At 40.1% G+C, this 19088-nt stretch overlaps 1 protein-coding gene across 1 annotated transcript; it reads right to left on the bottom strand.

Annotated features, from left to right (window-relative positions):
* LOC138957647 (alpha-protein kinase 1-like) lies at positions 1 to 16944 on the bottom strand (the record flags this gene model as incomplete). The annotated part of the gene is given in 7 exon segments (XM_070328726.1): positions 1 to 57; positions 4714 to 4861; positions 5219 to 5308; positions 9896 to 10059; positions 12556 to 12638; positions 13137 to 13348; positions 15824 to 16944. Coding segments are annotated over 7 exon segments (809 nt in total), but the record flags the coding sequence as incomplete, so codon positions are not given.
* Positions 16945 to 19088: the final 2144 nt, after the last annotated feature.

Below are 19088 nucleotides of genomic sequence, written 5' to 3'. Positions count from 1 at the left end.
CCCTGTCGATAGCCTTCGAAGCACGGATGTTCTGTGGTGAACATCTTGGGATGTTCTCTGTAACACAAGACATGTACTTACACTGGTCAAATCAATAGTCCGCTGCCACAAATTCAGTTCGGGCCACTAATGCCTGAAGAAAAGAGAAAGTTATACTAAATAACTTACGAGAGACCACAATGTCATAGTTATGCCATATCTCAGCATTTGTGTGTATTATGTAAATAAGTTCAAGGGGTTAAACTCTGGACTCACAAAGATTGAGCTGCCAGTACAGCGCTGAAAGTCCACAAAATGGGGCACTCGCCTTTGGCGAGTACTTCTCATAATTTACTAGCCAGAGAGCAAATTTTACTTGCCAAACCAACCATTTCTATTCAGTGTTTCAGCAACTTTACTCGCCTTTGGCGAGTTGATTAACAATTCTACTCGCCATTTACAGATTTCTACTCGCCACTAGTGGTACCCGTGCTACGCACTTTGTGTGCTGCGCATGCGATGTCATTTTGTTGGTTATGTGCTTGTGAAAATGTTGTTTGCCCCCCTCCCCCCCCCCCCCCCCCCCCCCGCACATTATCCCGCATATAATGAATTATATTCTCTTGGTGAAAAATAAAATGTTAACCCTTACACCGGTGCAATTCTGTAACACATGTTACATAGCCACTGGTGAATTAACAGAGAGAAAAATAACAAAAAACAGTCATATAGGTTTTCGCATCAATGGGAGGTAATCGGAACTGACCAAAAAGACTGCGCGACCGCACGCGACTATACAAACAAACAAAATAAAATACAGCAGGTATGACGTTTGCATGAATCCATGATTACGTCTACATGAACAACAGTGATAAAAGTGCGCATCTCTTCCCAGCCGTGCAGCGCTTTGAAAGTTGGAAGCATTAAAATTTAAACGGGTAAAAAGCCATCGTGAAGATACGAAAAAAAGTATGACGTCTAAAATACTTAATGATTCAAACGCATAGTATAACATATGTAATTGACAACATTGACAACAGAAAATATATACATGGTTCACACACACAATCGAGTGCACACATCCATCCATGCTTATTTAAAGTCATGTACACACACACACACATACATACATACATGGCATCAAGCAACACACAATTAAATGACACATATGGAATATGGAAAACGTATAATGGACATGACCATGGCAAGTAATTTACACCGTTACCTACTATAAAATTGATGATATATATATACCACTCACTTGCTATTCGCCTAAAAGCTTGCGGTGTGCTGTGACACATATAAGAAACCAGAAGAAAAAAGGACTTTACTTTGGCGAAAAGAGCATATGCTGCTTATTTTTGTACATAACTGCTATAACTGTATTTTTTCCGAACACTTACATGTAAAAAACATAGAGATATATCTTACCATTTCACTAAGACAGCCAAAATAACGGTCAAATTAAGGGGAGATCATGATGACGTACATGTCTATGGTTGCACCGGGGGAAAATATTTAGTCGCTGGAACCTATAAGGTATAACACATGTTACATAGCCACTGGTGAATTAACAGAGAGAAAAATAACAAAAAACAGTCATATAAGTTTTCGCATCAATGGGAGGTAATCGGAACTGACCAAAAAGACTGCGCGACCGCACGCGACTATACAAACAAACAAAATAAAATACAGCAGGTATGACGTTTGCATGAATCCATGATTACGTCTACATGAACAACAGTGATAAAAGTGCGCATCTCTTCCCAGCCGTGCAGCGCTTTGAAAGTTGGAAGCATTAAAATTTAAACGGGTAAAAAGCCATCGTGAAGATACGAAAAAAAGTATGACGTCTAAAATACTTAATGATTCAAACGCATAGTATAACATATGTAATTGACAACATTGACAACAGAAAATATATACATGGTTCACACACACAATCGAGTGCACACATCCATCCATGCTTATTTAAAGTCATGTACACACACACACACATACATACATACATGGCATCAAGCAACACACAATTAAATGACACATATGGAATATGGAAAACGTATAATGGACATGAACATGGCAAGTAATTTACACCGTTACCTACTATAAAATTGATGATACACTCACTTGCTATTCGCCTAAAAGCTTGCGGTGTGCTGTGACACATATAAGAAACCAGAAGAAAAAAGGACTTTACTTTGGCGAAAAGAGCATATGCTGCTTATTTTTGTACATAACTGCTATAACTGTATTTTTTCCGAACACTTACATGTAAAAAACATAGAGATATATCTTACCATTTCACTAAGACCTGTAGCCAAAATAACGGTCAAATTAAGGGGAGATCATGATGACGTACATGTCTATGGTTGCACCGGGGAAAAATATTTAGTCGCTGGAACCTATAAGGTATAACACATGTTACATAGCCACTGGTGAATTAACAGAGAGAAAAATAACAAAAAACAGTCATATAGGTTTTCGCATCAATGGGAGGTAATCGGAACTGACCAAAAAGACTGCGCGACCGCACGCGACTATACAAACAAACAAAATAAAATACAGCAGGTATGACGTTTGCATGAATCCATGATTACGTCTACATGAACAACAGTGATAAAAGTGCGCATCTCTTCCCAGCCGTGCAGCGCTTTGAAAGTTGGAAGCATTAAAATTTAAACGGGTAAAAAGCCATCGTGAAGATACGAAAAAAAGTATGACGTCTAAAATACTTAATGATTCAAACGCATAGTATAACATATGTAATTGACAACATTGACAACAGAAAATATATACATGGTTCACACACACAATCGAGTGCACACATCCATCCATGCTTATTTAAAGTCATGTACACACACACACACACATACATACATGGCATCAAGCAACACACAATTAAATGACACATATGGAACATTGAAAACGTATAACGGACATGAACATGGTAAGTATTTTACACCGTTATCTACTATAAAATTGATGATATATATATACCACTCACTTGCTATTCGCCTAAAAGCTTGCGGTGTGCTGTGACACATATAAGAAACCAGAAGAAAAAAGGACTTTACTTTGGCGAAAAGAGCATATGCTGCTTATTTTTGTACATAGCTGCTATAACTGTATTTTTTCCGAACACTTACATGTAAAAAACATAGAGATATATCTTACCATTTCACTAAGACAGCCAAAATAACGGTCAAATTAAGGGGAGATCATGATGACGTACATGTCTATGGTTGAACCGGGGGAAAATATTTAGTCGCTGGAACCTATAAGGTTATACGGCGACTTATCAGGTGATAATGTTTCGAACTATTTAGTAAACAAATCTATGGAATATTTTGGAGTTCCATTAACAGATAAACAGATCTATCTATCTTCTTATTATTTTAGGTTCGTCTGGGGTAGAGAAATAAAACACACAGCTAGGTTCGTCTGAGGTGCGGTCACGTGTTTAGTCGAACCGAAAGTTGAAGAAGAACCAATTACAGATCTCTTTCGCCGCGATGTCAAAGTTCAGGTCAAAGTTCACTGTTGTCTGCTCAAATTTGCGAGACAAACCTCTTCAAACTTTGTTCGTGGACAAAATTGGAAGTCGGGACCTAGCGGAATCGATTTCCTGGGTCACGTTGGCATAGCAACCGAAGGAGAAGGCACAAATCCGCGCGGTTTGGTCACAGGAATCGAAAAACCACCGAAAATCCTACCAGTATTATATAGTAGATGGCGAGTAAATACTCCCCACTTTCAGGCCTGCAGTAGATGTATATTGCAAAGAAATACAGAATCATGAGAATGATGGATGAACAGAATACTACATGACTTCATGTGTTATATACCAGTTTTATTGGTTTTGTGTGTTTCTTTCTTCAAAATATAGAAAAGCTCCTTTCGCTCGCATTTGAACATCTAAACTAATTGGGTAAAGCGATGTCAAACATTTAGTCAATCTGTTGGCCTAAAATATTGAAACTGAACACACTGAATCATATATCACTGATACTAGTAATTGCTGGGCTGACATAAACCCTTGACATCGCTGACTCAGTAGTCTTGGTGACAGTGAAACCAAGTTTGCACAAAACGGATAATTTCTTTATTTCTGAGCACATTTTCCGTTCAAACAAAGCATAATTATATATGCCCTCCAGCTAAAGATAGAAAGCCTATCTTGTACATAGTATGTTTTCTTGCTGCCGAATTTATATTAATGAACTAATCACCTAAAATCTTGTTCGTTTTGCCTTCAAAGTGTTTATGATTCAGAATAATTAGTCGTCGTGCGTTGATCTTTTATACGTTAGAATAAGGAAGGGGTCGAAAAAAGTCAGAAAATTGCCACAGCGCTCTCTCCTCTCTTTTTCAGTCTCTGAGTTTATAATCAACGTAGAAAAAGTCGTTGTGTGTGTTGTTGTTTTCTAAGTCGGAAATGACATCATTAAAGGTAGTTATCAAAAACAAATATTGGGGATATCATCGGGACAAATTTACACGTAAAGTTTCAATAATATATGTCATGTAGTTTCTGGGAATTGTTCTATACGCACGCAGACACATGCACACATAGGCTACACCCCTTACTTCCCTCTCAATTCTAAGTTTGCCGGAATGTATTTACTCAAAATGGACTAAATGTTAAAAAGGAACATTCTTGTTAACTTGGTATAGCACAGGAAGCCGTGTAGTTCTGTCTTTTTTTTTTCTTTTTTTTTTGTTGTAATACGTTACCTGCGAAGGGCATCATACTGGTGTTGCTGCAGACGACAGAGACAACGTGAAAGGACAAAGAGACAGGTACTGACACCCTTACGGTCCTGCACTTTCTGAAAGATTTCTGCTCCTTCCACCAGTGGAGGGATTGCATACTGCCACAGTTCTGAAACAATCAGCATCTTCGTCGTCGTTGTCGCCATCACCATCGTCGTTATTACCATCGTCGTCGTCGTCATAATCATTCCCATCATCATCATCATCATCATCATCATCATCATCATCTACCTGGTTTAACATAAGCTCATACTGTGTATGAACTTGTGGGCTTGCTAATATGTGTACATCGGGTGCATCATCATCATCATCATCATCATCATCATCATCATCATCATCATCATCATGATACTTTTGTTTTTCTCTCCCCGTGCCCTGTGTAGACACACACACACACACACACACACACACACACACACACACACACACAGACTCGTACGCAGAAGACATGTGATTTTAGTCTCACCAAGGTTATGGTAGATCTGTCCCTTGACATGCAAACAGGCAGCTTTGGTGTCCAGATATTGTTTCTCGTCCTTATATTGCCAGCCATCCTCTGCAAAGTTTTATTGGCAGACAATTTCACTCTTGGTCATTATGCTGTTTGTTCGTAGGTTTTGTTGACTTGTAAGGTTTGGTTTTGACTTAATTGTTGCTATTGTGTGTTTCTGTGTCTGTGTGTTTGGCTCATCTAAATAGTCAGTGAGTCATAATAATGAGTAGTGTTCGTCTGTCTTGACAGAGGGCCATGAACACATACAATCTTAACGTTCAGGTTTTCTCAGATGTTTTTTGAAGCTAGAATTTTAAAATGTTACTCGCTTCCAGGGTTTGATGATCTCCAAACATAATCTGAGTTGGGTTGACCCTCGTCGAATGCAAGGTTACAGCGGGGTCATGATGGAGTCAAAAGAAAAGGAAGAATCATCCATTCGTTTCTGAATTCTAGTTTCATGCCATGAATTGATTCTATCATGTCATGCATTTATATTTAGAGAGAGAGAGAGAGACAATGACAAAGACAATGACAATGACAAATCTTTATTTTTCGAGGGTGACAAGAATAAGCATAGATATGCTTTTTGACTCACATGCGAAGCAAAAGTGAGTCTATGTACTCACCCGAGTCGTCCGTCCGTCCGTCCGTCCGTCCGGAAAACTTTAACGTTGGATATTTCTTGGACACTATTCAGTCTATCAGTACCAAATTTGGCAAGATGGTGTATGATGACAAGGCCCCAAAAAACATACATAGCATCTTGACCTTGCTTCAAGGTCAAGGTCGCAGGGGCCATAAATGTTGCCTAAAAAACAGCTATTTTTCACATTTTTCACATTTTCTCTGAAGTTTTTGAGATTCAATACCTCACCTATATATGATATATAGGGCAAAGTAAGCCCCATCGTTTGATACCAGTTTGGTTTACCTTGCTTCAAGGTCAAGGTCACAGGAGCTCTTCAAAGTTGGATTGTATACATATTTTGAAGTGACCTTGACCCTGAACTATGGAAGATAACTGTTTCAAACTTAAAAATTATGTGGGGCACATGTTATGCTTTCATCATGAGACACATTTGGTCACATATGATCAAGGTCAAGGTCACTTTGACCCTTATGAAATGTGACCAAAATAAGGTAGTGAACCACTAAAAGTGACCATATCTCATGGTAGAAAGAGCCAATAAGCACCATTGTACTTCCTATGTCTTGAATTAACAGCTTTGTGTTGCATGACCTTGGATGACCTTGACCTTGGGTCAAGGTCACATGTATTTTGGTAGGAAAAATGTGTAAAGCATGTGAGTCGTATGGGCTTTGCCCTTCTTGTTTGCATCTGGCCCTCGCCCTAAAGAGGGACTAAACTATTTTACTATACCGTAACTATGACTATGGAAAAAAAAAGGTTACATAAAAACATTAATGGTAGAACATATAAGTTTATGTACATGAAGCGCATTATGTAGAAGAATTGTAGATCATAAGACAGTGTTCAAACTTGGATGTAAAGCAATGAAGATAAACGGAAAGTAACCCAACAATACATTAGCTCAGCAAAACAATGAATTACAGAGCCAAATCTTCGTGATTTTGTCACAATAAACCATAATTCCGATAATGAACAACTGTATACAAAGAGAACATACCAATCTAGTTTATTTTTCATAGAGTTCATTAAATGGAAAGAATATTTGGTTCTAAAAGAATCCGTATTGGTGGATTGCCGCAGGGCGTCCGGAAGAGCGTTTGTTTGTTTGTTTGTTTGCTTAACGCCCAGCCGACCACGAAGGGCCATATCAGGGCGGTGCTGCTTTGACATATAACGTGCGCCACACACAAGACAGAAGTCGCAGCACAGGCTTCATGTCTCACCCAGTCACATTATTCTGACACCGGACCAACCAGTCCTAGCACTAACCCCATAATGCCAGACGCCAGGCGGAGCAGCCACTAGATTGCCAATTTTAAAGTCTTAGGTATGACCCGGCCGGGGTTCGAACCCACGACCTCCCGATCACGGGGCGGACGCCTTACCACTAAGCCAACCGTGCCGGTCGGGAAGAGCGTTCCAGAGGCTGCTTCCTGAATAAACAAGACTTGATTTAAATAAGTCTATCCTAGGAAGAGGAGTGTTTAGTTTTATAAAGTGGTGCGAATTCTTCAAAGAGAACTTTGAACAAATGGTTTGGGGTGCATTTTCTGTCATAATTTTATGCATCATTATTGCTTTGTTATAACCCCTATGTTGATGTAGTCCGAGTCGGTGAGAGTAGTCTGTTTGAATAATACTACTTTTAGCGCTCTTTTGTGTAATCTGCTGAGTAGCTTTAGGGAATTATCACTTGCTGAGTCCCATAGAGTGGATGCGTAATCAATAAAAGACTGAATATGAGCAGTGAAAAATAACTTCCTGGCTTGACAATTAAGGAAGTGTTTAATTCTAGATAAGAGGTACACTTTCTTTGACACTAATTTACTAAGTTGTTCAATGTGAGTTGACCAAGACAGGTTGTTATCGATGTGGACACCTAGAACTTTGTGATGGTCGACTTTTTCCACTATGTTGCCGTCAATCATGAAATCTGGACCAGTTGAGGTAAAATTCTGTCGTTTTTACATTTAGTCAAGTTTTGACTAAATGTTTTAACGTAGAGGGGGGAATCGAGACGAGGGTCGTGGTGTATGTGCGTGTGTGTGTGTGTGTCTGTGTGTGTGTGTGTGTGTAGAGCGATTTAGACTAAACTACTGGACCGATCTTTATGAAATTTGACATGAGAGTTCCTGGGTATGATATCCCCATACGTTTTCTTTCATTTTTTTGATAAATGTCTTTGATGACGTCATATCCGGCTTTTCGTGAAAGTTGAGGCGGCACTGTCACGCCCTCATTTTTCAACCAAATTGGTTGAAAATTTGGTCAAGTAATCTTCGACGAAGCCCGGACTTCGGTATTGCATTTCAGCTTGGTGGCTTAAAAATTATGTAATAACTTTGGTCATTAAAAATCTGAAAATTGTAAAAAAAAAAAAATATTATAAAACGATCCAAATTTACGTTCATCTTATTTTCCATCATTTGCTGATTCCAAAAACATATAAATATGTTATATTTGGATTAAAAACAAGCTCTGAAAATTAAATATATAAAAATTATTATCAAAATTAATTTGCCGAAATCAATTTAAAAACACTTTCACCTTATTCCTTGTCGGTTCCTGATTCCAAAAACATATAGATATGATATGTTTGGATTAAAAACACGCTCAGAAAGTTAAAACGAAGAGAGGTACTGAAAAGCGTGCTATCATTCTCAGCGCAACTACTACCCCGCTCTTCTTGTCAATTTCACTGCCTTTGCCGTGAGCAGTGGACTGACGATGCTACGAGTATACGGTCTTGCTGCGTTGCATTGCGTTCAGTTTCATTCTGTGAGTTCGACGGCTACTTGACTAAATGTTGTATTTTCGCCTTACGCGACTTGTTGTCTAGTTGTAATTATCATATATTTGGTTTTCTTTGGGTTAAGAGACATGTGATTTAGGTCAGTCCATTCTATCAGCTGGTTTAGACTCCCTTGGAGGGATTCTGATAAGCGAGTTAATTTTTTGTTACTGGAGTGAATTGTGGTATCATCTGCAAAAAGTTCACATAAATATTGAATATAAAGGGGGAGGTCATTAACATATATTGAGAAGAGCAGAGGTCTTAATACCGATCCTTGTGGTACACCGTAATCTACAGCTTGCATGCTCGATGCTCTAGTGTTTGTAAGAACTGTCTGTTGTCTGTCAGAGAGGAATGAACTAACAAGATTGATAGTATCATATCCGACGCCATACAAACCGAATTTTCTAAGCAATAATGTGTGATCAATTACGTCAAAGGCTTTTGCAAAGTCCACGAAAATGGCACCACAGAATTCAATATCGTTTATTTTGTCCAACCACTGATCAACAAGAGAGATTAAGGCAGTGTGGCAGGAATGCTTAGCTCTAAATCCTGATTGTTTAGGATGGAATAAGTTGTTTTGGTTGAAATGTGTTAGGATGTGTTTGTTGATATGCTTTTCCAGTGGTTTTGATAACACAGACAAAATGGAAATTGGCCTATAATTTGAGGGGTCTCTTTTGTCACCTGATTTAAACAGAGGAATGACTTTAGCCTGTTTCAGGGCGACTGGAAAATATGTTTTTGTCTAAACAGAAATTGTAAATGTAGGTAAGTGTTTCAGAAATTACGGGGGCTGACAATTTAAGAATCCTACAATCAGGCCCATCGAGCCCCCGGGTGCCTGTTTGCTTGAGGTGTGTAAGTGCGTGAAAACCTTCAGGTACTGTAAGAAGGGGAATTTTTGCTTGACATGGAATTTGTTTTGATTTGCAAAATTCTTCTAAAACTTTCAAATCATTTAATTTGGACTTATCAATGTTGGTCAACCAGTGCGTTAAATCGTCCACACAGAGGCCCGACACACTCAGGTTTTGGGACGCTTTGCCGGGAAACATGAGAGAGAGAGAGAGAGAGAGAGAGAGAGAGAGAGAGAGAGGGAGAGAGAGAGAGAGCCTGAGAGAGAGAGAGAGAGAGAGAGAGAGACTTAGGTTGCATCTTTCTGCGTGTGTAGTTTCATGGTGTGGCACACTGTTACCTCTGTTAATGATGGTTTTTATCACTGTCAAGGCTCCGTTGAGGTCGCCCTCGTCCTTCAAGACTCTTGCACTACGGAGAGTCACTTGCGGAGCTACTGCGGTCTCAGGGCTGACTCGGCGTAGTTCTGATACAAGGCTCAGTAGAGGCTTGGATCGCCTAAACCTGCACAGGAACAATCGTCACACAGTGCTGTAGGCTGCGAACACAAACTCGCACAACCTTACCCAATCACTAGCATGCATGCAAGAACAAATTGAATGAAAGCATCCTTTCCCTTGTCAACGTTCTGTGCAGATTGGGAATATTTTGCTTAATTAATATTGCATGTTGATCGCCACAGCTGTCAGTTACGAAATTAATTAAACAAAAACATTCCAAATCTGCACACAAAATAGCCAGGTCGATCAATCAATCAATCAATCAATGAGTCTTATATCGCGCATATTCCATGGGTACAGTTCTAGGCGCTCTGCAGTGATGCCGTGTGAGATGAAATTTTATACGGCCAGTAGATTGCAGCCATTTCGGCGCATATTTACCTTTCACGGCCTATTATTCCAAGTCACACGGGTATAGATAGACAATTATTAACTGTGCCTAAGCAATTTTGCCAGGAGAGACCCTTTTGTCAATCGTGGGATCTTTAACGTGCACATCCAATGTAGTGTACACGGGGGGAGGTTCGGACACCGAAGAGAGTCTGCACACAAAGTTGACTCTGTGAAATAAATTTCCGCCGAACCTGGGATCGAACTCACGCTGACAGCGGCCAACTGAATACAAATCCAGCGCGCTACCAACTGAGCTATATCCCCGCATGAAGGTGATGATCAAGTTGGAGGATGCTCTTAACCCATGTAAAAGCCTGAACAGATCTGTGTTATTCTCCAGAGCTGTGTACCAGTGGAAACCATGTTACGAAGGTGATATTTCTTTATTTAACTGAGACATTATTTTAACCATACAAATTCGTTAATAAATACTGGTTCCATATATATCCGCACGCGTGGCATGCAAAGAAAGAATTATAAATACTTGCGCATTATGTTTGTCTATACGTTTAATAGATTACAAGCATTTCAGAGTACATCACTCGAGTAACATGGATATACCAGGGGATGTGACATGGATTGAAATATGTACTAACAATTTAACACCAAAAAAAAACAACCCCAGACAAAATGCATACTATTGTAGCAAAGTGCACTTCGCTACCCTAAACACTCTAATCATCGCATAGCGAAACAGCCTTGTGTACAGTACAAACGGGATAACCCATCCCATAGCAGACGATACGATGATGCGCGCGCACCTTGCCGGCGCAAATTCTAATAAAATACCTTTCTTTATATATCTACCTAACTTCTATCTTTCAAAGTCCCTTTTATCTTTGATACGGTCCTAATTATATTTAGGTTTGCATAGAAGTCACTGATTAGGCTGGATGGCTGCATATTATTGTGTTATTTACGATAATGCTTCGAACTGACCAAAGCGTCACTCTGACCTTGACCGGTTTTCATGTATCGTCGAGAGAAATTGATTCTCACAAACTCATCTTTGTCTTTTCAATCATTGTTTTGTCATTTTTGTATCACTATTACATATCCCGTACCTATGTTGCATATGATTTTAGTTTGTTTATAAGGATTTGGTTGTAATGAGTGATGCTTGGTTGCTCTGCAAAGATTGCTAATTTATGCAGACAGGTACTCGCGCAGGAATTTAGCCGATTCCATTTACTTTCGGACTTTACCGCTTCGTACTAAGTCAATGTATAATTTCCCCCCAAGTAACGCATATCATGATGTTTGTCTAGGGTTCTTCTTTTTATCTGTATGATTTATGAGTCTGTCCATTATTCCAGTTTAGAGAGTTTTGTAATTTTCCGCACTGAAGTTGGTTCAGTGCCTTCACTAGGACCATTGTTTTTGCATCCTACTAAATAAATATAAGTTTTTACGAAATGTGATCTATTGCAATGGAAAGCTAAAGGTCGTAGCTTTAATTTGATGTATTGTTTGTTATGATTGGTTATGTATTTGTTTAAATAACGTAGGGTAAAGCAAGTGTAAGAAACACAGATTCCGTGTTTCTGGCCGTATTCAGGCGATTTTTATTCCCGCCGGACGGTGCTTTCTGTGCAGTCCGCGCCGGGGCTATAAGTATAGGCCGGACACCGGCATAAGCATGCGCTCTGATATCTTTGACCCAAATTGCTCTAAGCAGAGAGGTCGTTAAACTGTATTTTCGTCGCATAAGCATGCATTCGCTCCTAGCAGCTGAACACGACACTACACTTGCTTTGCTGGCTACGGGTCTCGCCTTCGGCCTCTACGTTTCCTTGCATTGTTTTCTTAAATAAAAAGTTGAAACAAGACGCTTGGACTTGGGCTTCGTGTCTTCTACTACTACCCTTCCACTCCTCCACTACACTATGTTTTTTGTTCAATGTCTGTATCATTATCTTACTGGAGTATAAATGAAAAAAGTAAAGAGAATACATTCTAGTTGCCATTTGATATACGTTATTATCATTAAAGAATGTTTGTCACAAAATGGTACCCAGCTGTGGAGAATAACCCATCTGGGATGGTTGCAACATGATGAGTGACAAGAGAAGGAAGCTACCTTTTAACAGGTAAGCTTGAGTCATACCTGTAAAGCGCTCTGTCCAATGTGTAAATGAGAGCGGCAACCTTCGTGTAATCTTTTGATTCCATGGACAGATGCAAGCACATCTAGTAAACAAGAAATAATACAATCAAACGAAATAAACTTTTTGTCCCCGTTCCGTGAAAAAAAAACCTTGGTTTTGTTCTTTTTTTTTTTGGGGGGGGGGGGGGTGGTGCGTTTCTACATCGACATACTTTCGTACATGGCTTTTTATCTGTAAAGCAAAACATTAATTATTCAAAATGGTTTGTTGTGAAAATGGAGCAACTGACAGCTAATTGTTCACTTGGCACAATACGCTTTGAAGAAATGAAGTTGCGCGATTGTCGGACAAAGATGACAGCACAAGCTCTTTTATTTGCTTTTTTTTTTAAACTCAAAATGCATCAAACCAACTGCTTTAGATTGGTTCGCCTGGGACACAGCAGGCGTGATTCAATATAAACAAATGTACAAGTTTTTTGTTCAACGTGTTCGAATGCTTATAGTTATGGATGCCTTCAAAACGACTATAGTTAGAGTGATGCAACCAGTTGACTACTTCTGCTACACGTTTTACTTACACACATGATGTCGGTATGGGTCACAGATGGCACTGTCTCGTTAGCAGAAGAAAGCAATTCCGGTGTAAAATCAGGAGGCATGAACGGCATTGCCTGATCCAGAGCCACGTCGATTTTCTCTGTGATTTCTTTTGGAAGAAGTGTCAGCCATTTCCGCAGGGCATCAGCTGGCGGTAACAGTTTGTATGATTCACCCCCGATAGTGTTGTAAACTAAAAATAGAAACACACCTCGATTACCCTTGCTTTGACAGGCTATTGCCCGCCCATAAACATTTAGGAACAAAGGGAACATGCCTATAGTCCGCCCACATCAACATCAGAGATTTGTGAGCTGCCGAGAGTTCTCAATAGTTATCATCCTTAATTGTCTGTCCTAAACTCAGAGGCAAAAGAAACGCAAATGCTGCAGTGAAGATGGGTTACCCATGAATTTTAATGTCGAATTAATTATTTCGGGTTAACAATAACAAGGAAACGAATTGACCGATACAAAAACCATACGGAAAAGTGTAATGGGATGAGAGCATGACGTGCCATGTTCCACTGAACACTGTTTGAAGACTGTTGAAAGTCAATAGCGTGTTGCTCCTCCCTGGGCGTTGATGACTGTGGCGCACCTCCGGTACATGGAGAGGACGAGGTGATTAATTTGCTGCTGAGGGACCTGAGCCCACACCTGGGTCACGGCAGCACGCAGTTCTGCTGCTGTGCGGGGTCTCCGGGCAAGGGCATTAATTCTTCTTTGCATGATGTCCCAAAAGTGTTCGATTGGGTTGAGATCCGGAGATCAGCAGGATGAGGCAGAATGTTCACGCTGTTGTGACGCAACCTGTCCTGGGTAGAATGTGCAGTATGGGGACGGGCATTGTCTTGCTGGAACAGGCAGTTCCGGTACCTCTGGACAAATGGAACCACATAGGGACGCAGGACTTTATTGATGTAGCGTTCTGCATTGACACCATTCCCACGACCTTGGCCGACGTTCTGAAAGACGACAGGTCCCACTCGCTAATTGACACCAATGGCGCCCCATATCATGACGCTGGCACCTCCCCATCGATCATGCTGCAGGATGTTATTGTTAGCAAACCGCTGTTCAGGTCTTCGCCAGATCCGGACACGCCCATCGCCAGGTTCCAGGCAAAAGCGCTTCTCGTCCGAAAAAAGAACCCTCCGCCAGTCCCGATGGCGCCAGTGGGCATGCTGCTGGGCCCAGGCTAGACGATCCAGGCGATGCTGAGCTGTCAAGACAGGACGTCGAGCAGGACGCCGATTTACCAGGTTCTGCCCACCAAGGCGTCGGCGTAGAGTTCTGGCACTGTCCATGCACCCCAAATGTGTTACGGGCTGGTTGGCGGGAGTTTCGAATGCATCTCGCTGGTGTTGATGGACAAGACGGCGATCTTGTCGAGCTGTTGTTACCCGGGGTCTGCCACGCCCTGGTAAGTCGCAGGTACTGTTAGTGGCATGAAAACGTTGCTGCAGGCGATAAACCGTGGTGACATTTACTCCAAATGCCCTAGCAACTTGCTGAACTGAATGTCTGGCATCAAGTCTCCCGATCGCCTGTTGGCGCTGATCTGGTGATAGTCTCGGCATCGCGCCTGTGTCGCAGAAATGAATGTTGTAACAGTTTTGTGAGTACGGTACAGCTTGCCTGAACACTCTGAACACGAAAAGCTGCTTTTCCACATTGTGCATGTGCTGAAAGTGGTCCCCATGACGGTTTGGGATCCCCGTCAACAAGACCTCACGTATGACCCAGATAACGGCAAACACGGTTCTGACAAGATAAGACCGCTAAAACGACACGTGCAGAACATGCTAGTATCATTATTTTCTTGTTATTTCAAGTCCATAAAGGTTTAATTAACGCATCCTTTATTTGCGTTTCTTTTGCCTCCGAGTTTATATACTTGAGGGAGACCCGGTGTCACGAACTGAAAACTCTGCCTGAACAATCCTTCTCATTGCGGTCAATGCGCATGCGCTAACATGGGGAGATTAATCAGGTCGTGAACACTGAACTAACCCTAACCCTAGCCCTAGCCCTAACCTTACCCTAATCCTGCCTAACCCATGGTTCGTTCGGTCAAAGGGTCAAAGTCCTGTAAACACAATTGAATGTTTTTGGAGGATTGCTCTGCTACAGCGATGCCCAGTCGTGCGCGATCGCAGCATGTTTTGAAAAACACTCAACGATAATATGTGTCTGTCTCATTAAAGCACACAAAGTACCAACAAGACCAGGCACTCTGCTCATACTATCAAACGCTTCAATCATCAAACGCCTTCACACCTCAAAACACATTTTGAGTAGGTGAATCAAAACTGAGTTTGCATGACACAGAACTTTGAGAATTCGACTTGCCATAATCATGTTACGAAGAAACCCTTGCCGTGTAACTCTCACACCCACCGTACCGTAATAGTTTCTCTCGTCTTCTGCTCTTGCTCACAGAATAAACAATAGTTGTTTAAAGTCAAGAACAATGCATTCGTCCATACCAATTAAAGAAAGAAAGAAAGAAAGAAAGGAATAAATGAAGGAAGGAAGGAAGGAAGGACGGAAGAAAGAAAGGTATGAATGATTCAATGCATGAATGAATGAATGAATTAAGAAAGAAAAGAACGAAGGAATAAATAAATAAATAAATAAATGTCAAGGGGTGCATGCACTCTTACCTTTATCTCGAACTTTCTCGAGAGAAAAACTCTCAAAAATTGATTCTGTTGTCATCGTGTCATTCAAAACATTTCCTGGTCGGGATATCCTTGAATACTGTTGTTGCAATGATGAAACGGTATTTTCTCAGTGACAGTAGTAAAATTACTGCTCAAAATTCGCGTTCAAACAGCTTTCCATGTTCAGTGTAGCTAAAGATTAGGCCTACTCTGAAACGTCTGCCTCAGCAAGCTTTCTTTTGATATTTCTGAAAGTTCAACGATTTACGATTTGACCTGCGAGAGAGTGTACTGTAAGAGAGAAGAGAGTCTTAAAATAAACCTAAAAAAAAAAGCAGAGTAGGCCTACCCAGTTTCCAAGACAGAGGAGGAATATTACGCGAATACCTTTCGTGCAGAAAATTAACCACGAAGCAAAATGTGAACGACCACGTCAAATAGCAAGCTGCACACAAAAAACCGAAAGCAGAGCACAAATGAACATCGTCTCACGTGTACCGTGTGGTACATAAAAGGTTACTTCCAGAACGCCGACACCTGGACTGAGATTACAGTATTACATTTTGGCACAATCATTCAGCTTGGAGACATATCAGCCCCGTTTGAATACCATCCTTACAGACTTTTGTACAAGACCGTGACAAATGCATACGACTCAGCCACACATTTCACCCTCGCGTAACGTCCTCATTGATCCAGCCCAACCCACATACATTTTACTTTCTGAAAACCCGCACCAGATGACTTGGCTGGTAACACGATCAAACGTGACAATTCGGCATCTAACAAAACACTTCCCTGCGCTGTTAGGACACAGTCAATGACGAAAGTCTTCCAAAATAAACACTATACAGCACACCGACTTAGACAGAAAGACAGACAGTAAAAAAAAATTTTAAACATCACAGGGGCTTATTATATCAAAGTGCGTGGTCGTGACAGGTACTACAAGTATATCGAAGTATCATGTAGTAGTAATAAAAACTGTAGTTATACTACAACATTGTACTACAGTCGATGGTAATAGGGTATACTATCTCGATTGACCTGTCCCGACCAAGCACTTTGATACAAGGCCCTGCATGTGCACACACGTACGCGCGCGTGCATACACATCGTATGCTCGGTTTAAATGAGGTCCAATGTCCGTGAATTCGTTTCCTCTGTTCAAATGATCTCACTTACAGTTTTCCTATGGTAAAAACCGTTCAGTAACTTTTCCTTGTTCCGCAGTCCGTACTCGCTCTAGGCCTACTGTCACGGTTGAAATATCGCACAAAGAAGGCCTTTTTTTTAATTCCTCTTTAAAAGGAAAGAAAGAAAAGCCGTCGCACTTTGTAAATGAGCAGTCTGAAATGGAGCTTTAAAGTTCAGTTTGCAAGCAAACATACAAACAAAAATTATTCATCAACGCAAATCCTTTTATTGATACAAGTTGAAGAAGAGACTGTTCTGAGAAAGATATCATAGAAATCAATAACCCATTCTATGTCGAAGCAACATGAGTTGTCTCTATAAATAACCATGACGTCATGAATATCGCCCCGTATGATACACGCATCCAATAGATGGCTTTTTATCTGTTACACGTGTTTTGCCACGTAACAGTTGGTTATACTTTGAACAAAAAGAGGAGGGTTCATTAATGAAAAATATTAAAAATTAAAACAAACAAAGAAACTTGGAATTGTAGTCTCGTCAAAAGTTTTGCCGTCAGGACTATGCATTTAGAGGGTTAAAGATAAACATTTAAAGCATACGTACTCTCTAAAAGGCACAGTCCTTCCCGTGAAAGAAGTAGTTCTGCTCATTATCACAGGTCTGCCCAGGCTTTCCCATGGAATAGGATCTTGTGGCTTTTAACGAAATTAGTTCATTTAAACAAAATCTCACTCTGCACAAATAACACCCAAGCTGTTGATTTCTGGTATGTGTACAAGTCAAGAGTTATATGTTATTTTAAGCAAGCTTCTTAATGCACGACTGAAACCTGTCTTTATCCTTTCGTTTCTTTTATTCAGTGTTGAAAGTGGTCCATTTTAGGGTACACACATATACTTTAAGAGTTTGCTTTTTTTTTTAAATCATTATTTTTGTTTGCGCTAGAAAGACGGGACCAACACTGAAAAGTGTAACAACAACAGTCTTAGCTGTCGTAAATAATAGCATATTTGTTAACATCTGTGTCTATTGACAGACATTACTCAGTTTCAAGCGTCAAATTTAGAGTAAACTTTGCAAGAAGTGCAAAAAGATTATAAAGCCTATCGATTTTGATGTTTGTGCGTCCGCAACTGTTTTGACATACATGTACAAGTTATCCACAGAGGTTAGCTGTTGCGAATGAAATTATTTTGAGTGCTCTAGCACTGTTAGTTTTTCAGAACAGGAGGGGATATCCGGATCCATATTAGGAGCCGGTCCATATTAGGGGCCCTACCCCTACGTTAAGTCTGACTTGTCTCACAGGTCACAAGATTCAAGAGTATCAATAAATTTAGAAAAAAAAGAGAGGCTGGGTGTGAAAATAAACCCCCAAAATTAATAAGCGCCTGAAAGTGAAAACCATCAAAATATTTCAATGTGTATTTTCTTCCATATGCAGAAGGAAATTTAACTGTACTGTTCCAAAACTTATTCCACATCCTAACATAACTTAATTGCAATCCAAAAAGCCCACACACAAAAGAATTACAAATATTATATTGATTGTTAATCCACCCCTAACAAACTGCTCTACTACATGCAATGAACCATCTTGGATTAAAAAAAAAAAAGAAAAAAAACAAGTCGCGTAAGGCGAAAATACAACATTTAGTCAAGCTCAGTCGAACTCACAGAATGAAACTGAACGCATTGCATTTTTTTCCGCAAGACCGTACACTCGTAGCTTCGTCTGTCCACCGCTCGTGGCAAAGGCAGTGAAATTAACAATCCAGAAAAGCGCAGTAGCGGTTGCGCTGAGGAGGATAGCACGCTTTTCTATATCTCTAGATATTCTTTTTAACTTTCTGAACGTGCTTTTAATCCAAACATATCATATCTATATGTTTTCAGAATCAGGAACGGACAAGGAATAAGATGAAATTGTTTTTAAATCGATTTCGGAAATTTAATTAAAATCATAATTTTTATATTTTTAATTTTCAGATCTTGTTTTTAATCCGAATATAACATATTTGTATGATTTTGGAATCAGAAAATGATGAAGAATACGGTAAACGTAATTTTGAATCGTTTTATAAAAAAAAAAATTATTATAATT

The sequence above is a fragment of the Littorina saxatilis genome, unplaced genomic scaffold, assembly GCF_037325665.1.
Source record: "Littorina saxatilis isolate snail1 unplaced genomic scaffold, US_GU_Lsax_2.0 scaffold_1764, whole genome shotgun sequence".
Classification (NCBI taxonomy): Eukaryota; Metazoa; Mollusca; class Gastropoda; order Littorinimorpha; family Littorinidae; genus Littorina; species Littorina saxatilis.
The sequence above is the reverse complement of the archived record's forward strand: the minus strand, read 5'-3'. Positions and strand labels throughout refer to the sequence as shown.